Below are 23,574 nucleotides of genomic sequence, written 5' to 3' on the forward strand. Positions count from 1 at the left end.
TTGTGTGGCATCAGAAAGGACAAAGGGAAAGGCTCTCCGAACTGGGGAGAGCGTATGTGTGCGTGTGCGTGCGTCCATGTGAACCTTTCCCTATACATTAATTCTGCCTCAACAAGGACTTTCCTTTAAGAATGGAGACCTCTTGTGTGTGAAGTCTGACCACCTTGCCCGTGTGAAGCCACCTGAAGAGTCAGGGAAGGAGAACCTGCTGGTCTGTGTGAAAGAGGAGACGGGGGCAGGTGCACGCACAGTGAGCTGGAACCCAAGGGCCCTGGGCACAGGGAGTCCGGGGGAGGTGAGTGATATAAAGGCTGACTTTCTCCCCTGTAGAGAAGAGCACAGGCAGAACTCTGCAGACTGGCTGACAGGATGCTGGGAGAGCCCAGGGCAGACATGGGGGGCTACAGGACAAAGTCCCCCTGGAAGTCCCCACTAATGACGACCCTGGGAGTCTTGGACCCTCCCCAGGGCTGGGACACAGGGAGTGCCCAAGGCATAAAGGGTGGCTTTCAGGAGGCTGGAGAAGGCCTGCCCAGACCTGTCATAGGAATCAGAGGTGACACGTGATAGACTCGGGCATACATCGGGTGGGGCTTACAAAAGGGCCGCGTGAGTGGGCGCAGGCAGCGGGGTGCTAGTAGGGCAGGGCCGAGTCATCCCACTCCAGCTGGGTGTGCCTGGCTCCGCTCTGCCCGTGCCTGCCCCTGCCGACCCCTTCCTCCTCCTCTTCCTCTTCGCTGTCCTCTGACTCACTGCTGCTGGAGCTCACGTCTTCCTCTACTTCTTCCTCTTCCTCTTCCTCAGTCTCCTCTTCCCCATGCCCTGGTTCTTCATGTTTCTGGATGTCGGGGAGAGAAGGGACATGCTCATCAGGGGCTGAGCAAAAACCACTCTGGAACTTACATGTTTCTCCCTCCACTAAGGGAACATTTTGGGCCCCTTCAATGCCTTTCCCTTCCTGCTAAACCCATGGCCCCTAGGGACAGGCCTCCTGGACAGGAGGTCCTCTGGTGAAAGGCAAATCCAAGGGCTAAGGACCAAGAAGAAATAGCAAATTCCCAGACCTGGACTCAAGGTAAATGGTGGGTTTTAAACATAAGACATCAAAGCCAGTCCTTCCCTTCTTTGGAAGCCTTTCAGGCCAAGGTTTACTTTCTGGCATTTCTGGAGCCTGTCTCTATGGAGCTTTCCACATCTTCAGTGTTAGCTCGAATGCTATTCTCTCACTGAGAAGCATACAGCCCGTTCCCAGGTGACATCAGTCTCTGGGAGCAGAAGGTCTTCTAAGCCAAGACTCAGGTGTGCTGCTCCTCAGAAATATCCCTTCGGGAAGGAAAGTTCGTTCATAGCCCTCATTTTCCATGCCTCCCCTCACCGGCTGAGACTTGTGTCCTCACACTCAACCCCACTCTTGTCCAGTTCCATTTCTGCCCCACCCCCACCCCCAGCCAGCTTTTTGGTGATTCTAGCAAAATCTTAGTTCTGGATTTATGTTTTGAGTTGATGAAACAGCCATAAAAGTTGGATGCCCTTGCATGGTTGCATCCCCTCCCTGGAGTGCCTTCTTTTTTACGTTGCCTGCCACCCCTCCCTTCCATCCTAACCCATTCTTCAAGGCCTCCCTTAGGCTAGCCTCCTCTAGGAAATCTTTCTTGAATACTCCAGCCTTGATGGCTCTCCCTACTCCTGCTTCACTGACCACTGGCATCAGCATGTTAGCCCTCGGTAAGAACACTTGTGCCCAGTACCCAGACTGCTCCAGGCATGGGGGGGGCCTTGTTTCCCACAGCTGAGGCTCAGCTTTCTGAGGGTGGAAATGCCGGTGTCCCCACAGTGGCACGCTTAGCACCATACCTTCACCCTATGCTAGGAGAAGCTGAGCTACTTTGGCACGCTGGCTAGGATACCGGAGCGTGAGGCCAACTCAGGGGGACCACGCTGGGAGAATCTTCATTCCTCAGTGGCTCCTCCTGATTTTCCTCTGCTTTTCTACTCCTGCCCCTACCACCACCGAGGAAACCATGGGCAGCCCAAAGGGCACTTTGATATTCGTATGTCCAGAGCTGGGGCCTTAGACCCTCATGGGTGGGTGCTGGAGGTTGCTGGCTAACTGAAATGAGATGACTTTAGGATCCAGCAACCTTGACTTGAATATTGGCACTGCCATTTCTAGCTATATAAGTTTGAGCACTTTGACTTTCTTCTCTGATTTGGTTCCCACCTTGAGAAGTAAGGATGAGAACCTCTATTTCACAGGGCGTTGGGAAGATTAAATGGGGTGGTGTATAAAGAGCACCCTGTGCAGTGTCTGACATGATGGGGGCTCAGTGAATGGCAGGCATTGCTGTTGTGATTTTGTTTTAACCTATTCTGAGCCTTTAAGTGAGCTCTGCAGGCAGCATGGAGCAAAGCCATCTATTTTACACTGTTAATCGAAAAATTCAATACTGAGTCTTTAAATGTTAGCTCTGTGTTAAACACTATGGGGGAGGCAAGGGATAGACACCACATGGCTGCTTGCCTTAAGAAATGTCTGGTTCTGTTTGTAGGGTGAGAGCAATTCACATTTTTAATCAGTGAATGCAGCTGGTGGGAAAGTATGGTCCATGCAGGTTGAGTGGGCTGAAGGTGCTCAGAGAAGGCAAGAGTCAGTGGGGCTGGGCTAGTTGGGGCAGGGCTTCCAGCACAGGGAAGATGGAGCTGGGGGAGGGGAAGCATCCTGCCCCAAGATCCCAGCCCCTGCATGAGGATCACCTCCATGGGGTTGACTGTGATAGTGAGCGCAGAGTCGTCCCAATCCATTTCAGCCTCCTTGGCAGCCTCCGCCTCCTGGGTGAAGTGCTGGTGGGCGATCCGGACCCGGTACACGCCCATGGCCACGACAAATACCAGCATGCACACGGAGATGATGATGACCACTGTGGCGATGCTTGGGACCACTGGAACAAGGAAGGAATCCACATGACGTGGCGAACAGAAGGACTAGCTCAGTCTTGGGATGGAGTGTGAATGAAACATCCATGTGTAGGTTACAATCGGCCCTACCATTTCTCAGCTGTAGAACTCTGGGCCAGCACCTCACCCTGTCTGGGCTTCATTTTCTTCATCTCTGTAATGGGTACTTGTGAGGAATAAATCAAATGGTGAATGTATGTTCTATCTTTTGCTTTCCCCTCAAATTCTGGGGCAGCTTCCACTGAGAGCCAGGCACCAGAATTTCATAGGGACAGACACAGCGCCCACCAGACAGTAATACAAATGGCAAGACTAGAATTGAAGGGTGGGAGACTGCAATATGGTGTGCACGTGTGTGTGTGTGTGTGTGAGAGAGAGAGAGCGAGCGGGCACATTTGAAGGGGCTCAGGGAAAGCTTCGCACAGGATGTGGCTCTGAGTTAGGCCTCACAGGACTTGGAAGGTTTTACCCTAGCACTCTGTACTAACCTCTGTTATGATGTATCGTAACTTCTTTCCCTGACTGGCCCCTTACTGAGGCTGTGAGTACCTCAGAGGCAGGGCCCACAGCTTTCCCATTCCTGGGTCCCTCCTTCAGTTCTGGGCACCTGTGGCTGCTGTACCATACCTGTTAGTGGATGGTCTTAAATCACAGTGACCGCCTGATATCCTAAGGTCCTTCCTCCCAGGCCACCTACCTGAACTGCGCTGGATGCTACCCTGGGACTCAGGGTGGTGGACAGACTGCAGGAAGGGAGGCTGCACAATAAGGTGGTTGACATGCTCCTTGTCTGAGACTCTGGCCTCACGGAGGACGCTGACCTAGGAAGAGCAGGGAGAGGTGCTGCTGACCAGGAGTGGCAGGTGGACCCAAATGAATGAGGAACGAGTGGGTAACTCTGAAATTCCCTAATGATGGAAGGACCCACTCACCTCCAGGTTGAACTCATTGCTGGTATAACGTCCATTGAGTTCTGAGCACTTGATTCTGAACCGCCGGGTCTCGAGGGAACCTGGATGCCAGTTGCGGTAGCGGATGTGATGCAGCACCTGCTCATAGCGACTCATGGAGCCCACACCTGTCATAAGAAGGTAGAAGATGGGGGATATAGGATGTGGCTTCTGGGACTTGTGTTCTCCTGAATTTGTCCAGGGTAAGAGCTTGAGATGTTTAGGGGAAGATAATGCATGGATATAGGAATTCTAAGGAGCCAATTGGACTGACCCAAAGGATTTCCAGATATATTAGACTCTGAACAGAATGGCCTCAGCCTGTCAAATGCTGCTGTAGTATTTGCTGAGGTCAAATATTGTAAGAGAAAGCATCCACCTACTTTCTACAGAAGAGGTCCTCAAGATGCTGGAGTAGCTCACTGAAGGAGGGGCTAGGAGTCCGTGCTCTGAGGTCAAAGGTCCCTACCTGACTCCACAGGTGACAGAGCACCGTCACACTCATGACTCCAGCATGAGTGTGATGAGAGGAGAGCATGGTTAAGGGGCTGAGTGTGGTCTTACCATAGATAGAGTAGCCTGCTGTGGAATTGGTGGCATCCAGGTGTCGCTGATGGAGCTCGCTGTGGTTGAGCTCCAGGCATTCCTGTCTTGGGTCCAGGTCCCCTCCAAGCACCAAAATGTCACAGAAATCTAAGTTGTGAAGCATTTCTTCTAAGACTGCTGATTTGGGGGCTGAGGGAAGACAGCCATGGAAAACACAGGCATGAGGACAGCTCAGATAGCAGGTTTGTGTGTCCTCTTCCTCCTCTGTGACTGCATGCCAGGGTCAGGCTGGGTCAGGAGAAGAGGCTGTGCCATCCCAACCACCACCGCCATGGCTCAGACGAATGCCCAAGCATGCCCTGAGGTTGGGTGGCATGGATTTGTGTGAAGAGCATGAATAGTCAAAAGATGTGAATTTGAATACCAGCTACTAAGACACTTACAGTGTTAGAGAAACTACCTCTCAATTCCCTCATCTGTAAAGAGGGCGAGGGTCTTGAGAGGAATGAAGACAGTGTCTGGCACCTAGTAGTTGCTCAATAAGTAATAGTTCTCATTTGGGGCCAGATAGAAGTTCCCTTCTACCATGCTGTCCTGGTTTTGTCACCCCTGGCAGACCCTGAGTTTTTCAAGGGCAGCAGCACTTTTTTTTTTTTTTTTTTGTAATATGACCAACTCCTCAGTGTCTAACCCAGGGGCTCACTGGAGCATATTGTATTATTATATTTATAATTATTATAATTATTTTGGAGCATAATAAAATGATTAAGTAAACTGGTTAATTGGCAATCTTTTGGTCAGTTTGGCAATCCTGGCCTGATTTTGTGACCCCAAATTTTCCAAAGGGATGTTTGAGTATTTGAATGCTGGACACGTTGGCAGTCCTAACTTAAAAGTGATTGGGACTTCTGGGGAAGATGGCAGAGTAGGAGGACCCTAGTTTACCTTATCCCACTGATATACCTAGACAATATGACATCGGTGTAAATCGAAAACAACCTGAAGACTGGCAGAACCAACTCCACAATTAAATGTAGGGAAGAGGCCACATGAAAGAGGGTAGGAAGGGCAGAGACATAGTCCGGAGCTAAATGGGTCTGCAGGAAGGAGGGATGCCACAGACATAGAAAGGGGAAACACACAGGCGACCAAACACCCCAGGCACAGGGAAGACAAATTCCTATAATATTTGGCCTTGAAAACCAGCCGGGCATAATTTCATGATTTGTTACAAGCAGAAGTGCTTAACACCTGGAACGTTAAAAAAATCCGTGGGCTTGGCTCTGGGAGAGGTGGGAGGTGAGAGGAAACTCAGTGCCTGCCCTTATAGAGACAGCACAACAAACAGCCTGTGGAGATACAGCATAGAAGCAGCAGTTTGAAAAATGCCTGGGGTATATGGGAGGGAGGTTTACTAATCTCAGAGCATGTGCTGAAAGTTCCAGGAACAAAGGGGCATGTGGCACCATTTCCCTCCCCTGCTCCCCAGCCGAGATACACAGACACCTGAGGGAAGCAGCACAGTGCCAACATGTGCTATCTAACTTGCTAACAGTGAAATGATCCCCAGGTTCTCCTGCAGACATGCCCCCTTCAGCCCGGCCTGCACTCCGCATTCCCTCCCACAGCACACCTGCACACACCTTCCTAAAACTGAGTGCCCTGCACCAGGTTCTCCTGCTGATCAGCCCCCTCCAATGTGACCTTGGTCAGAGCCCAAGGTGGTGCCACAAACCTGGCACTGTGCAAGCTGCCCTGAAAGGGACCAGCACCAAAGTGATTCCTGCCCTGGGGAGACGGAAAGATAACCATGCATACCAAACTGGCCCCAGCAGTAGGCTGGGGGCAGACATCTGGTCTGACTACAGGTCCCACCCACCAACAAAATCTTAAGGAACAACACAGGGAAAGTACCCTGCAGTTTGATGTTACTGCATTTCTGGCAAATGCCTGATCTGACTCAGTTCAAGCTCAAGGCAGGCCCAGACTGGCTATCACCAGAGGGACAAAATCCTGCTCACAATAGGCAAAGAAAGCCATTGCAGACCACTGGACTGAAGGCAAAAGCAGCTCATCCACAGCAGTAGGTCATAAAAAGCACACACATGGGAGATACTCCTGAAGTGCTGATCCTGGTGAACGGGGACACTGCAAGGCACTACAGGACATCTTCATTAGGCCACTACTTTCAAGAGCAAGAGACCTTGCTGACTTTCCCAACATGCAGAAACACACAGAGGGTTAGACAAAATGAGGGGAGAGAGGAATATGTCCCAAATGAAAGAAGACAACAAAATCATAGCAAGAGACCTAAACAAAAATGAAGAGTAATATCCCTGATAAAGGATTTAAAATAATGGTCATAAAGATACTCCATGGACTGGTGAAAAGAGTGGAGGACCTCAGTGAGACCTTCAACAGACAGAAAACAACCAATCAATTAGAAATAAAGAACTCAATAAATGAAATTAAAAATACACTAGAGGGAATACGTGGACTAGAGGAAGCAGAACAGATCAGCGACCTGGAGGGCAGAGTAATGGAAAGCAATCAACCTGAACAGAGGGGGAGGAAAAAAAAATGAAGAAAGACTTAGGGAACTCAGTGTCACCATCAAACATAGTAACATTTGCATTATAGGGAGCCAGAAAGAGGAGAAAAAGGGGGCAGAAAATTTACTTGAAGAAATTACAGCTGAAAACTCCCTAAATCTGGGGAAGGGAACAAATCCAGATCCAGGAGGCACAGAGGGACCCCAACAAAATCAACCCAAAGAGGTTCACATCAAGACACATAATAATAAAATGGCAAAGAATAGTGATAATTTATTACTTGTTTAGGATTTTATTTATTTGAGAGAGAGAGTGAGTGAGTGAGCACACAAGCAGGGGAAGTAGCAGGCAGAGGGAGAGGGAGAAGCAGGCTTCCCGCTGAGCAAGGAGCCCGGTGTGGGGCTTGATCCCAGGACCCTGGGATCATGACCTGAGCTGAAGGCAGACACTTAACCAACTGAGCCACCCAGGCGCCCCTATTCTTATTTTTTAGAGAGAGCAAGTGAGCGCCAGGGGAAGGGCAGAGGGAGAGAATTTTAAGCAGGTTCTATGCTCAATGCAGAGCCTGACATGGGCTTGATCTCACTACCCTGAGATCAGTACCTGAGCCAAAACCAAGAATCAGGCGCTTAACTGACTGAGCCATCCAGGCACCACAAAAAGAGAATTTTAAAAATAGCAAGAGAAAAGAAAGTAGTTACATATGAGGAAAACCCATAAGGCTATCAGCTAATTTTTTAGTAGAAAGGTCGCAGGCCAGAAGGGAGTGGCATGATACATTCAGAGTGCTGAAAGGAAAAAATCTGCAGCCAGCAGAATTTACTCTAACCAGCAAGGCTATCATTCAGAATAGAAGGAGAGGTAAAGAGTTTCCCAGAAAAACAAAAGTTAAAGGAATTTATGACAGCTAAATCACCTCTACAAGAAATGTTAAAGGGGATTTGCTGAGTGGAAAGAAAAGATCATAAGGAGTAAGAAAAGTAAGAAGCACAAAAGCAGTAAAAATAAAGTATATCTATAAAAATCAGTCAAGGGACTCACAAAATAAAAGGATATAAAGTATGATACCATGTACCTAAAATGTGGGGGAGGGAGGAGTAAAGAATGGGTTCAAATTTAAGTGACCAACAACTTAATATAGACTGCTACATGCAGAAGATGTTATTTACAAACCTAATGATAACCACAAATCAAGAACCAGAATAGATATGCAAAACATAAAGAAAAAGGAATCCAAGTAGATCAGTATAGAAAGCCAACAAACCATGTGAGAAGAGAGCAAGAGAAGAAAGGAACAAAGAAGAACTACAAAAACAACCATAAAGTAACAAAATGGCAATAAGTACATACCCAGCAATAATTACTTTAAATGTTAATGGACTAAATGCTCCAATAAAAAGACACAAGGTGGTGGAATGGATAAAAAACCAAAACCTATCTCTATAATGCCTACAAGAGACTCATTTTAGACCTAAAAACACATGCAGACTGTGAGTGAAAGGATGAAAAAGCATGTATCATGCAAATGGAAGTGAAAAGCAAGCCAGAATAGCAATAGTTCTGACAAAATAGACTTTAAAACAAAGACTATAACAAGAGACAAAGAAGGACATTCTCATAATCATAAAGGGAATAATCCAACAAGAAGATATAACAATTGTAAATATTTATGCACCCAACATGGGAGCACCCAGATACACAGAGCAGCTAATAACAAACATAAAGGAAGTAGTCGATAGTAGTACAAAAGCAGTAGGGGACTACAGCACCTCACTTACATTGATGGATACATTATCCAAACAGAAAATCATCAAGGAAACAGTGACTTTGAATGACACATTGGGCCAGATGGATTTAACAGATACATTCAGAACATTTCATTCTAAAACAGCAGCATATACATTCTTTCAAGTGCGTATGGCACATCCTCCAGAATAGATCACATGTTAGGCCACAAAACAAGCCCCAACAAATTCAAAAAGATTGAAGTCATACCATGCATCTTTTCTGACCACAATGCTACGAAACTAGTAATCAACCACAAGAAAAAAATCTGGAAAGACCGCATTAAGTAATGTGAACATTAAATAATGTGCTACTAAACAGTCAATGGGTCAACCAAGAAATCAAAGAGGAAATAAAAAAATACATGGAGACAAATGAAAACACAACAGTCCAAAATCTTTGGGATGCAGCAAAAGCTGTTCTAAGAGGGAAATTTATAGCAATACAGGCCTACCTCAGGAAGAAAGAAAAATCTCAAATAAACAACCTTCACCTAATGGAACTAGAAAAAGAACAAACAAAACCCAGAGCTAGCAGGAGGAAGTAATAATGACTAGAGCAGAAATAAATGATATAGATACTAGAAAAAGCAATAGAACAGATCAATGAATCAGGAGTTGGTTTTTTGAAAAGATCAAGAAAATTGATAAACCTTTAGTTACATTCATCCCCCCCAAAAAAGAGCTAAAATAAAATCAGAAATGAAAGAGGAGATATAATAGTCAATACCACAGAAATACAAAGGTTTATAAGAGAATGTGTATAACAAATCATATGCCAACAAATTAGATAACCTAGAAGAAATAGATAAATTCCTAGAAACATATTACCTCCCAAAACAGAAGCAGGGAGAAATAGAAAATTTGAACATGCCAATTACCAGCAATGGAATTGAATCAGTAATCAAAAACCTCCAAACAAATGTCCAGGACCACATGGCTTCACAGGTGAATTCTTTCAAACATTTAAAGAAGAGTTAATACCCATTCTTCTCAAACTATTAAAAAAAATTGAAAGAAAGCATCCAAATTCATTCTATGAGGTCAGCATCACCCTGATACCAAAACCAAAGACACTATCAAAAATGAAAACTAAGGCTGGGGCTCCTGGGTGGCTCAGTTGTTAAGCGTCTGCCTTCAGCTCAGGTCATGATCCCAGGGTCCTGGGATCGAGCCCCGCACTGGGTTCCCTGCTCAGCGGGAAGCCTGCTTCTCCCTCTGCCCACTCCCCCTGCTTGTGTTCCCCTCTCTCACTATGTCTCTCTCCGCCAAATAAATAAAATCTTAAAAAAAAAAAGAAAAGAAAACTAAGGCCAATATCCCTGATGAGCATTGATGCAAAAATCCTCAACAAAATATTAACAAACTGAATCCAACAATACATTAAAAAAATCAGTCACCATGATCAAGTTGAATTTATTCCTGGGATGCAAGAATGGTTCGATATTCACAAATCAATCAACGTGGTACATCACATCAACAAGAGAAAAGGATGAAAACTGTATGATCATTTCAATAGATGCAGAAAAAGCATTTGACAAAGTACAACATCCATTCATGATAAAAACCCTCAAGAAAGTAGGGTTAGAGGGAAGATACCTCAACATAATAAAGGCCATATAGGAAAAACCCACAGGTATATCATACTCATTGGTGAAAAACAGAGCTTTTCACTAGGATTGGGAATAAGACAAGAATATCCACTCTTACCACTGTTATTAAACATAGTACTGGAAGTCTTAGCCAGAGCAATCACACAAGAAAAAGAAATAAAAGGCATCCAAGTTGGTAAGGAAGAAGTAAAACTTTGACTATTTGCAGCTGACATGATACTATGCCTAGAAAACCCTACAGACTCCACCAAAAAACTACCAGAACTGCTAATTCAGTATGGTCGCAGGATACAAAATCAGTATACAGAAATCTGTTGCATTTCTATACACTAATAACAAAACAGCAGAAAAAAGAAATTAAGAAAACAATCTCATTTGGGGCACCTGGGTGGCTCAGTTGGTTAAGTGTCTACCTTCAGCTCAGGTCATGATCCCAGGGTCCTGGGATTGAGCCCTGCATCAGGCTCCCCACTCAGGGGGCATCTGCTGACCCCTCTCCCCCTGCCCCTCTCCCCCACCACCCATGTGTGCTCTTTCTCTCTCTCTCTCTCTCTCTCTCTCATTTGCACTCTTTAAATAAAATCTTTAAAAAGAAAACAATTCTATTTACAATTGCATCAAAAATAATAAAATACCTGGGAATAAACTTAACCAAGGAGGTAAAAGACCTGTACTCTTGTAAACTATAAAACATTGATGAAAGAAACTGAAGGTGACACAAAAGGGAAGATATTCCATGCTCATGGATTAGAATAACAAATATTGTTAAAATGTCCATACTACCCAAAGCAATCTACAGATTTAATGCAATCCCTATCAAAACACTGACAGCATTTTTCACAGAACTATAACAACAATCCTAATATTTGTATGGAATCAAAGAAGACTCCAAATAAAGCAATCTTGAAAAAGGAAGACAAAACTGGAGGCATCACAATCCCAGATTTGAAGATGTTCTACAGAGCTGTGGTTATCTAAACAGTATGGTACGGGCACAGAAAAAGACACATAGAACAGAGTAGAGAGCCCAGAAAAGTCAATTAATCTATAACAAAGGAGACAAGACTGTACAATGGCAAAATGACAGTCTCTTCAACAAATGTTGGGAAAACTGGTCGGCTACATGTAAAAGGATGAAACTGGACCACTTTCTTACACCATACACAAAAATAAACTCAACGTGGATTAAAGACCTGAGAGACCAGAAACCATAAAAATCCTAGAAGACAGTGCATGCAGTAATTTCTCTGACATTGGCCATAGCAATGTTTTTCTAGATATGTCTCCTGAGGCAAGGGAAAGAAAAGCAAAAATAAACCACTGGGACTACATCAAAATAAAAAGCTTTTGCACAGCTAAGGAAGCAATAATCAAAACTACAAATAACCTACTGAAAGGGAGAAGATATTTGCATATGACATATCTGATAAAAGATTAGTATCCAAAATATATAAAGAACTTATACAACACCCCCAAAAGAAATAATCCAATAAAAGGTCAGAAGACACGAACATTTTTCAAAGAAGATACACAGATGGCTGACAGACACATGAAAAGATGCTCAACATCACTCATCATCAGGAAAATGTAAATCAAAACCACAATGAGACATCAGTTTACACCTGTCAGAATGGCTAAAATAAAAAACACAAGAAACAACAAGTGACGAGGATGTGGAGAAAAAGGAATCCTCATGCACTATTGGTGGGAATGCAAACTGGTGCAGCCACTGTGGAGAACAGTATGGAGGTTCCTCAAAAAATGAAAAATAGAACCACCATATGATCCAGTAATTGCACTGCTGGGTATTTACCCAAAGAATGCATAAACACTAATTTGAAAAGACCTATGCACCCCTACTTTTATTGCAGTATTTACAATAGCCAAATTATGGAAGCAGCCCAAGTGTCCATCGACAGATGAATGGATAAAGAAGAAGTGGTGTGTGTGTGTGTGTGTGTAATATTATTCAGCCATAAAAAAGAATGAAATCTTGTCATTTGCAACAACATGGATGAATCTTGAAATGCAGTAAGTCAGACAAATACTATATGATTTCACTTACATGTGGAATTTAAGAAACAAATGAACAAAGAAGAAAAGAGACAAATAAAAAAACAGACCCTTAACTCTAGCGAACAAACTGATGGTTATCAGCGGGGAAGTGGGTGGGGGATGAATGGGTGAAATAGGTGAAGGAGATTAAGGAGTGCACTTGTGATGAGCACTGGATGATGTACAGAACTGTTGAATCACTATATTGTACACCCAAAACTAATATAACACTGCATGTTAACTATACTGGATTTAAGAAAATAATAAAAGTGGTATTTATGGAGTGCTTGCTATGGGCCAGGCACTGTGCAAACAATCCTAACAGATAGATATTAAATGGGGTACTATTATCCCCATTTCACCAACGGTGAAGTGGACGGGCTGGGGGGTAGGGCAGATTGCCCAGGCTTACACAGATATTAGGGGAAGAGCTGGGAGAGAAGCCATGACTTTCTGATTCCACAGTTTATAAATTCATAACCTTTGGGCTAGTAGTCTTCAAATGCTTTTGATTTTGCAGCCCTTTTGGGAAAAATGTCTGAACCGAGATCATTTAAATATGTATAATTATTTATTTATAAAGTGGACTAATATATTTTGTATACTATAAAGCATTTATGAAAATAGAAATTAAAAAAGGATTTACAAAAGAGGAGAGAATTACTTTAAATAATTATTTTCTATTTTAATTTTTTAGTGATACCAAAAATATTTTTTGCTCTCACCAGATCTACATTATTATAAATAATTTCATATGCTTTTTTGATGCTTGTCATTCTCAGTGGCTTCATGTTTCACCGGCAAAATCTAAAATCACATTAATATACATTGAAGGCCTATCATTAGCGACAGCATATGTGTATCTGTATTTCAAATGGCCTTTGCATGGTTTCTGGAGTTTTTTGCCAGCTTCTTACCAGGTCAGTTTAGGTCATCCTTACTCCTACCTCCCCGTGTGGCCGGCTGATTGCTCACACTAGGTAGGGGGCATGGTATAAATGTTGAGCATTTTCTCATTGTTCTTCTGTGGATACATTACAGGTTCTATCTTCCATCTGTACTTCTCTTGATTCCCACTGTGCTGAAGGGACTGTGCTGGGCTCAGGTATTTAGAGGCGAATCAGCCGTGGTTGAGCGCTCATGGAGCCCCTGGTCTGGCTTCATTAACCGATAACTGCCACCGAGGGCTAGCAAACGTGGCGGGGTGGGGGGTGGGGGGTGGGGGGTGGGCAGGGAAGCATCAGTCATGGGGGGCGTACAGAGCAGGAGAGCTAGCCCAGTCGAGGGGGCAGGGTGCTGGCGGGGGAGATGTTTGCCAGCAGTAACGTGGATGGGGAGGGTCAGGGACCTACCAGGCAGAGGGTAGGGCATGAGCAAAGGTGAGAACACAGAGGTGTGAGAGAGAGGGGTGTACATGGGGGACTTGCCTGTCTTTGGTACTGAAACAGCACAAAGAGGAGGAGGTCAGTAGGGGCAGAAGATGTTGCTGGGGTGGGTCACTGAGGCCTGCTGGCAAATACCATGAGCCTCCTTACTTAAGGCATCCATAACAACGATTATCCTAACAACAATAAGAGGAAGATGTAGAAAGTAACCATAAGAGCTCTCGGGCACGTGGCTCTGTGCTCTGCCCGCACTTCTCATAAACAGAAGGTGAGTTAGAGCCCCAGGTAACTGCTTTTCCCTGGCATTGCCTGTCAGCCAGGGGCAGGCCTAGCACGTCCACACGCTCCCAGTTATAGCCTGGCAACCACCGTGGTCAGAGGCCCTTCCTTTTCCCATCTGATTGTGGCTCCAAATGAGGGGAAGGGAAAGCTCACAGGCCCTAATGCACCTGGGAGTGTCACTAGGCAAGGGCCCTGTCCTGGCAGGGGCACTTGGAAGACGCCAGCTATTGTCATGAGCTAAGAAGAGCTGCACTGGAGGCACCCCATTCCCAAGGGACTAGGGTGGTTTAAGGCAGTGAGTAATTAGGACTGTTAGAGGAGCAGCCCTTCAGGGACTCAGGCCCATGGGCTCCAGCACATCATTAGCAGCTGCTTTGGAGGCAGAGAGGGAGAGCTAGAAGTCCTCTCCTGGAGGAGGCCGCAGAGGATGGTTAAATGGGTACTTCCCCTGTAGATCTGGGCCCTGGGTTTCCCTTTCTCCCTTCCTTATCCTTCCTGTCACCACCCCCTCCCCGCCAGCTGAGTGCACCATAGCTTTCCGTGCAACGGAGTGTTTCTCCCTGGCAGATCATTCCAATTACTCTGCCTCCATCAGTAGCCCGCCCAATAATGGACATGTTGGAGAGTTCCCTGAGAGCTGAGACTAATGCTGCTGGATCAGACCTGACTTTCACTGTGAATCTGTTAAGGTGCAGCTAAATGTTTTCTTTGTGCCTCTTTAGCTTTTCTTCTGATCATCAAAATAATACATGCTCACTATTGAACATTTTGCATTTGCAGCCAAGTGAAGGGGAGTGGAGACAAATTGGCTCATAGGCGTCTCAGAGAACAGCACTGTTTGCATCAGGTGTGTTTTCTTCTTGGCATTTTTCGGTGTGTGTTGTAGGTACCCTGTAATTTGCATCTTGCTTTCTTTCATTTACCATTTGGCATAAATGTCCTCCCTCCAACATCCTATCACGTACATGCGTGGACCGGTTATTTGCCAAATAGTTCATTTCCCTCCTGTTACTTGTGTTGTTTGCAGGTTTGTTTGCTTTGCTATCAGAAATTCCCTGCCGTGGTGAACAATGCTATTGGCCTGAAGTAGGACTTGGCGTGGCTCTGAGAGTGGAAGGCTCCCGCCCCATGACCCAGTGTGCATCTGTACCTGTGGTCCTCAGGTCACCCGGGGCCTCGGCTTTGGCAAAGGTGCTCACGATCTTGAGGTCCGGGAAGAGGGTCACCCCTCGGGCACTTTCAAACTGGGTGGTGGGTCTCCAGAGGTGGTCCGTGCCCCGGAGGCTGATCTGGGGCTCAATGGCCTGCAGCACCATCACATAGGCATCCATGTCGGGGACGCTGATGCACACATCTTCTCCGAAGCACCTGGGAAAACAGCTGTGGTCACGGCACTGAAGAGCGAGCCATGAACGCATCCACCATGTGGCCGGGGACGAGGAGACACACAACCACCTCTCGTCCTTGCCAAGGTCTCTGGACTGCCTCGGAGTCTCAGAGGGTATCAACAGACATTCAGATTGAAAGCCACATGATAGTCAAAACTAATAGCCATCTAGGGACTTAAGAGGATTGGCTTCTGGGAGAACTGGGAATCTTCGGTCCCAGCAACAAGTAACTGCTAAACCCTTAATTATCCTTTAACAAAGTAATCAGTGGTAACATTAATTAGCCACTGCTTGGTATGTGCACTAGGATTTGGTAAGCAAATTGCCGTCTAACTGGTTGGGTACAGGCATCTTGCTGAGACCCCAGGGCTGAACTCTCTTGTGCTCGTGCATGTTGTCTCTCTACGAGGAGCTCCCACAGTGCCCCTGTTGTAGATGTGCCACGGATCATCTCCTTTCTCCTGATACACTGCCACAGAAATACCTGGAAGGCAGAATGCTGTGACTGCATGAGCAAGGCCTGGGAAGTTAGACAAGGTCCATGGCCTGGCTCTGCCACTGTGAGGCTGGGTGACCCTGGGCAAGATGTGACTCCTGGGAACCTCAGTTTCTCCATCTATACAGGGGGGATGACAAGAATTAATTACCTCATAATAGCAAGGATTAAATGTGCTGACATATAGAAAGGAAGCCGATGCCAGAGGCTGCGTCGTGGGTGGAGCTCAGTAAATGTTGGCAGACCTGACACCCTCATCAGATTGCATCAGGCATGCGAGTCACTGGCACTCTCTGCTGCTCATCTGGGCCAAAGCCCTAGGCTACAAAGAGCGCCAGGGCCCAGATGGCCGCTCTGGGAATGCTGGGTGGACTCCAGCTGGTGGCGGCTGTCAACTTGTAGCCCTTGGGAAAGTTCCTGAGGGAAGTGCAGTCTGGGTGGACACCATGCTGGGGAACTCCCTCTTCTTTGGGGTGAGCAAGTTGTGGGAGCGGTGGTGTGTTCCTGCCCCTGGTTTTGTCTGGTCTTCGCTGCACCAGTCCCCAAGGGCACTGTGCCGCTTGTCAGTTTATGGAAGCCCGGTCCCTCTCTTTGACTGCAGTGCAGAGCTGAGCTGGAGGTGCTTGCTCCCTATGGCAGGCCTCCAAGGGTGGCCCTTAGTGTAAAGGGGGGCGTGCCTCCTTTGTCACTAGAACTACTGAATATGATTGCTGCCTGTGGGGTTTAGCCTGGCACCTGTCCCTGCCCCAGGAACGTGGCCGTCAGCAGACCCATCTTTCCTAGCCTTGTTCCTGTCCTCTGGCTTCTTCTCCCGGCTCCAGGGACTAGGTGACTCCCCTTCTGCCTGCCAGGAGTTTTTCTGGGGTCCCATCCTTGCTGCCCTACCAGGCAGTTGCTGTGGCTGAGAAACGATCTGATGGACCAAGAAGGGAATTATCCACAGGCTTCACTAGTAAAGAGTCTCATCTCCTTTACTGAACTCTGATCCCCTGGGGACAAGAACTCCCTTTCTCTTGCATATTTGTGGTATTTAGTTGCTCTACAAAGCTGGGTTGGTTGATTTAATCCAATTTAATAAACGTTTGTCAAGTACCTACTATGTACCAGCTTCTGTAACCTTAAGTCAGACCCCTAAAAACCGAGCTTTCTGAGAATTTATAGGGTGCAGTACTACACTGGATTCTGAATTAAATAGAGAAAGCTGGATTTGCGCTGGCAAAGCAACGGAACATTTTCTTTCTGAAGACAACAAGAAGAGAACACAGATCCACTGGGGCATCCTCATCAGGATAGCAGAGAAACTGCAAATAGTGGACAAAAGATGAATTCTGTTTTGCCAGGGAACATTCCCCAGGGACCGTCCCCACCGCCTCAGCTGGGGCCCCTGGCTGACCAGCGTCTGTCTACTCACTGGACTTTGGAAGAGACTCTCAGGCGCCGCACACCCGCCGTCGGGAACTGCCTGGAGTTGATGTAGGACACCTTCTGGAGGGCGCGATTGATGTTCCCAATGTCGTCACCTTCCATCACCAGGACGGACTGTGAGGGGTTGAAGTGGTACTGGAGGAGGAAACGGGGTGGTGGCATGGGGGACAGTGATCAACAGCGGAGCCCACCATCTCCATGGACAGGCCACGAAGGCCCAGTGTCTCCAGAGCGTCTGCAAGTGTAGCAGCCATGCACATGGATGACAGTTTTATTTACTTTTTTACACTCTCTTTTTTGGATTATGTTCAGTTAGCCACCATATAGTACATCATTAGTTTTTTGATACAGTGTTCAATGATTCTTTAGTTGCATATAACACCCAGAGCCTCTGATGACTGTTTTAACCCCTCAAACAATCCCTGCTACCCCTGGGGGGCTTCCAGGCTGCCCCTGTAAGATCCCCGGGGGTTTGAAACTCTTGAGCCACAGGATGGGATTCTGAATCCCCATCACAGGGTTCTTGTGGTCTAGCCCGTGGTAGGGTGGCCCCTGCCCCGTGCCGCTGTGGGGTCCTGAGCATCCTTTCAGCCCTTGGACAGCCTGCCCCGTCAGCTGGCTGCCTAGAAATGGGGCACTTTGGCTCCTTTCACTGGTCTGGTCTTTGGCCTTGAACTGCTCCTCAGTTCACCCTGTGCTTCTGTTCCTGATCCATGCTTCCAACCTTACAGCTCATTTTTCAGTTAATGGCTCTCCTTCTCTCCTAGATCTCATTCCTGGTCTTGCTTCCCCGGGGCTCTACTCTGCTTTCCCAGGAGTTTTGCTCACTTGCTGTGTCCACTCATGCCAACTGTCCCGGGCCTATTATCTGTTTATTCATCTCAGAGTCCCCCATATCCCACACTTGGTGAAGGTCTGGGGGCTACGATGCTCTCCACCCAGTCACTTGAGTTGTCAAACCAGATAAACCAGATACAGACTCCTGCTTCTCCCTGCGAAGGCCCCGCAGTTACTCTTCCTGGCATCGAGCATGGAGAACTGCCATGGGACGGGTCCCGTTTGCTGACCTTCACATGCCTCTGAGCAGGAATCATTATCAGTAAGATGTCAGGAGCTTATCAGCGCATTTGGCTGGTGTGTCCAAAGTTCACTCACAGGAAAAGGAGATCCGGATATATTTTTATCTATTTATTTTTAAGTAATCTCTATACTCAATGTGGGACTTGAACTCACAACCCCAAATGAGTCAAGAGTTGTGTGCTCTTTCAACTGAGCAAACCAGGTGCCCCGGATCTGGATATATTTTTATGTAGCTACTCGGCAACGTTTTTCTTTGGATAATATATTGACATAATTCAAACATACATATGTATTAAGTGAAAGTGTCCATCTTATTCCTATCTACCCAGTTTCCAATATCCCGTCCCACAAGTGGTCACTGTTATATTAATTTCTTAGTGCCAGCTTGCATTATTGTCCATTATTAGTTGCTTCCCCTCCCAGTGGGAGGCTTATACATGCCTGCCCTATTGTCCATAGGCTTGACTATGTGATGTAGGGAACCCTTCTCTGCAAGATGCACATTTTTTTTTTGCCCTGTTGTATTCAGTAGTGCTCCTGTGGCTTGCTTGGCCAATGAAAGGTGGGCAGAAGTATTATCTGATTCACACTCATGTGGAAGACTTCACAGCCAGTTCCTGGTTTGCCATGTCCCTTTCCCTCTGCCATGAAACCTGCCAGGTTCTCTTAGGGCCTGGTCCATCAGCCTGGGTCTCACAGTGGGGGTAGTATGTGGATCAGAGCCAAAGCCAATATATAATGGACACTGGGTGTGGACAATAAAAAAAAAGTTGTATAAACCACTGAAATGTTTTAGTCACTTGTTACTGCAGCATTACCTAGCCTATCCTGAAAGTTATACTTCAGCATTCTTATGAATACAGATTTCCTTTTTTCTCCTTTCTTTCACCAATGGTAGCTTTTTACATACTTTATTGTACTTTAATTGTTTTACTTAGCTCATATCCTGGAGACTGTTTTGTGTTAGTACATCATAAGCTTCCTCTTTTTTACCACTGTATAATATTCTACTGTGTATAAAATTATAATTTATTTAACCAGTTTCTTATGGACATTTGGATCATTTCCAATCTTTTACTAATAATGTGACAATGAATAATCTTGTACACATTTCATATGTGCGCAAATATGTATCTATTGGATAAATCCCTCCATGTGAAATGGTTAGGTCCAAGAGTATATGCACTTTAAATTTTGACAAATGTTGCCCAATTCCCCATTGCTAGGAATGATATCAATATACACTCCCTCTTCTAGTGTATGGGAATGCCTCTTTTCTCAAAACCTCAACAGAATATGCTGTCGTTTGGGATTTTTGCCAGTCCGATAGGTGATAAATGCTACCTTAGTGTAGTTTCAATTTGCATTTCTCTTGCCATGAAGGAGACTGAGTATGTTATTATGAGTTTAAGGAAAAAATCCATCCATATTAACTTTTCCCTGATCTGACTTGGTTGTCTTTTTAAGAGTTCCCTGTTCTGTGCCTGGACTCTAAAAGGAGGTGGGTGTCCCATGAGTAGTAGTGATGACACTGACCCACATAAGGTCCCTGTAATGTGATCCCTAGCCTACAGAGAGCTTAATCCTTGCCTCCTTCAACTATCATTTGTTTTAGTGTTACCTCCTCCTTGAGGCCACCCCAGCTTCCCTCATTTAGGTCCCCACTGGGCTCCTGTAGTGCATGAAATGGTAGTACAATGATTACATACAATGACCATGAGCTCACAGAGGACAGGGGCTCCAACTCTTATCCCTGAATCCCAGAACCTAGCCCTAGTACCCTGCAATTCCATTAGATGAACGGGTAAATGTTCCCCCTTGGCCCACATTTTACTCAGTATCATCTCCGGGTTACTCCCCAAAAAGACCTTTTCAGTCACGGTCTTTTCAGCAAAGGCTCTGTGGGAGTCATTATCAGTGCTCACTAAGCCCAGCTCTCCTTTGCCTGCTCAGCATCCTGGAGGCTACACTTGGCCTCAGCCATCTGCCGTTTGTGGGCGGGTCACGTGACTGCATCTGGCCAATGAGGTGTGAGAGGAAGTGAGGCAGGGCTCCTGGGCTGAGGCCATGAAGAGCCCTGCATGATGCTCCAGGCTTCTTCTTCCTCCACTTTGGTGGGTGGGGTGTTCTCGGCAAAAACCCCACTCCACCTCCTGGGCTTGATGTGAGAGAATAATAAACTTTTAAGCATTAAAGCATAGGGATTTTGGAGTCATTTGTTACTGCAGTATTTTAGCCCTCGTCGAAAAATTGAACCCTTTCCAGGCAGGATTCTCACCCAAGGATATGTGGCATCATTGAAAGATCATGGGCTGTGTGGATTGCAGTAACCCAGTTCCAGTGCAGACTACAGAAAGCACTTTGGACGATTTACTTCGCCTTTCTGGACTTCATTTCCTCATTTAAAATAATGGCGATAGGGTGGGGGCGGAGCAAGATGGCAGAGGAGTAGGAGACCTGGATTTCGTCTGGTCCCAGGAATTCAGCTGGATAGGGATCAAACCATTCTGAACACCTACGAACTCAACAGGAGATTGAAGAAAAGAAGAGCAGCAACTCGCTGAACAGAAAAGCGACCACTTTCTGGAAGGTAGGACGTGCAGAGAAGTGAATCCGAGGTGATATTCTGGAGAGAGACGGCGGGGGAGGGGGCCTCCGTGGGCCGCTTCTGGCAAGTGATAGAGCCGCGGAGCACAAAATCGGAACTTTTAGAAGTCCGCTCTGCTGAGGGACGTCGCTCCAGTGGCTAAGCGGGGGATGGAACCCTCGTGGGACAGTGTGATCTCAGGACCCTCGGGGGTCACAGAAAGACCAGGGGTGCCTGAGTGCGGCAGAGCTCCCAGGTATCGGAGCGGGGAAGCCAGCTGCAGAGACAGAGCTGAGGCGCGGGCTCTCAGCTCGCGGTTGCCATAAACTGTGATCCGCGGCATAGTCGGGCCACTGCTCCTCCAGCAGGGAACCAACAAGTGGCAGATCGGGGGAGACTCCCCTTCCTCCCCGGGGAGGAGCGGTGTGGGAGCACACCGCAGGGATCTGCTGGGTTTGGAGACTCCACACCGGGTCAGGTGCCAGAGATAGAAACACTCGGTCACAGGCCAGGTGAGCACGGAGTGCGGCCGGAGACCAGGGAAACGGGAGTGAGTGACTGCTTTACTCCGGGGGCGCACTGAGGAGTGGGGCCCCGAGTTCTTGGGTCCTCCAGAGCGGAGATTGGGAGGCCACCATTTTCACTCTGGTCCTCCAAAGCTGTACCAAGAGCTTCCAGGGAACAAAAGCTCCCGAGAGCAAACCTGAGCAGCTTGCTTAGCCCGGACGACAAGGGCGGGGCAATTCCGCCTCCGGCAAAGACATTTGGGAACCACGGCAACAGGACCCTCCCCCAGAAGATCAGCACGAACAGCCAGCAAGCCAAGACCAAGTTTACCGATCAAGGAGAACGGGAGAACTCCAGCGCTAGGGGAATACTGCACATAGAATTCATGGCTTTTTTTACCATGATTCTTTAGTCTTTCAAATTTAATTTTTTTAACTTTTTTTTTGAATTTTTCTTTATCCCTTTTTCAACCAACATCTTATCAATTCCTTTTTTAAAAAACATTTTTATTTTTCATTTTTAGAGTCATATTCTATCCCTTCATAGTAGTTATGCTTATTTTTGGCATATATATAAGTTGTTCTCTCTTTAAAATTTTGAGATATGGTTTCTTCTAACATCAAAATATATCCTAAATCTCTAGTGTATGGCTTTGTTCTAGTCTCCTGCCTGATCACATTCTCTCCTCTTTCTTTTTTCTTTTTCAATCCTCTTCTTTTTTCAAACAACTTCTTATCAATTCCTTTTATAAAATCTTTTATAATTTTCATGTTTACAGGCATATTCCATCCCTTCATCGTATCAACCCTTATTTTTGTACATATATAAGTTTTTCTTTCTTTAAAATTTTGGGAGGCACTTTCTTCTAACAGACCAAAATACACCCCAAATCTAGTGTGTGGCACTGATCTATGCACCAGCCTGATCATATTTGATCGTATTCTATTGTTTTGTTTTGTTGTTTTTGTTTTTATCTTTTTTTTTCTGTTTCTTTTTTCTCTCTTTCCCTTTCTTTTCCCCTGGTTTCAGGTCTTTTCTGATTAGTTTAGAGTATATTTTCTGGGGACGTTGTTACCCTGTTAGCATTTTGTTCCCTCATTCATCTAGTCTCTAGACAAAATGACAAGATGGAAAAAATCACCTCAACAAAAAGAACAAGAAGCAGTACCAACTGCCAGGGACCTACTCAATATGGACATTAGTATGATGTCAGATCTAGAGTTCAGAATGATGATTTTAAAGATACTAGCTGGGTTTGAAAAAAAGCATGGAAGTTATTAGAGAAACACTTTCTGGAGAAAAAAGAACTAAAATCTAACCAAGTTGAAATAAAAAAGGCTATTAATGAGGCACAATAAAAAATGGGAGCTCTAACTGCTAGAATAAAAGAGGCAGAAGAGAGAATTAGCGATATAGAAGACCAAATGATGGAAAATAAAGAAGCTTAGAAAAAGAGAGATAAACAACTACTGGATCATGAGGGCAGAATTCAAGAGATAAGCGATACCATAAGATGAAACAACATTAGAATAATTAGGATCCCAGAAGAAGAAGAAAGAGAGAGAGGGGCAGAAGGTATATTGGAGCAAATTATAGCAGAGAACTTCCCTAATGTGGGGAAGAAAAGAGGCATCAAAATCCAGGAGGCACAGAGAACCCCTCTCAAAATCAATAAAAATAGGTCAACACCCCAACATCTAATAGTAAAAATTATGAGTCTCAGAGACAGAAAATCCTGAAAGCAGCTCGGGAGAAGAGATCTGTAACCTACAATGGCAGAAACATTAGATTGGCAACAGACCTATCCACAGAGACCTGGCAGGCCAGAAAAGATTGGTATGAGATATTAAGAGCACTAAAAGAAAAATATGCAGCCAAGAATACTATATCCAGCTAGGCTGTCATTAAGAATAGAAGCAGAAGCAATGTCCACAATAGCCAAACTGTGGAAAGAGCCAAGATGTCCATC

At 45.9% G+C, this 23,574-nt stretch overlaps 1 protein-coding gene across 1 annotated transcript in view; it reads right to left on the bottom strand.

The window, feature by feature from the left end:
* Positions 1 to 634: 634 nt before the first annotated feature.
* The window catches only part of CLSTN2 (calsyntenin 2), a 383,732-nt gene continuing 360,792 nt past the window's right edge, over positions 635 to 23,574 (bottom strand). Inside the window, exons 11-17 of the mRNA XM_028099076.2 lie at positions 17,418 to 17,566; positions 15,273 to 15,490; positions 4,470 to 4,640; positions 3,888 to 4,033; positions 3,653 to 3,776; positions 2,755 to 2,939; positions 635 to 838 (exon numbers count right to left, since the gene is read on the bottom strand). Of these exons, the coding sequence (XP_027954877.1) occupies positions 635 to 838; positions 2,755 to 2,939; positions 3,653 to 3,776; positions 3,888 to 4,033; positions 4,470 to 4,640; positions 15,273 to 15,490; positions 17,418 to 17,566 (1,197 nt within the window). The remainder of the gene's footprint in view (positions 839 to 2,754; positions 2,940 to 3,652; positions 3,777 to 3,887; positions 4,034 to 4,469; positions 4,641 to 15,272; positions 15,491 to 17,417; positions 17,567 to 23,574) is intronic.

This window comes from Eumetopias jubatus, unplaced genomic scaffold (genome assembly GCF_037043125.1).
Source record: "Eumetopias jubatus isolate StellerSeaLion01/CBP00866 unplaced genomic scaffold, mEumJub1_p1.0 scaffold_1, whole genome shotgun sequence".
NCBI lineage: Eukaryota > Metazoa > Chordata > Mammalia > Carnivora > Otariidae > Eumetopias > Eumetopias jubatus.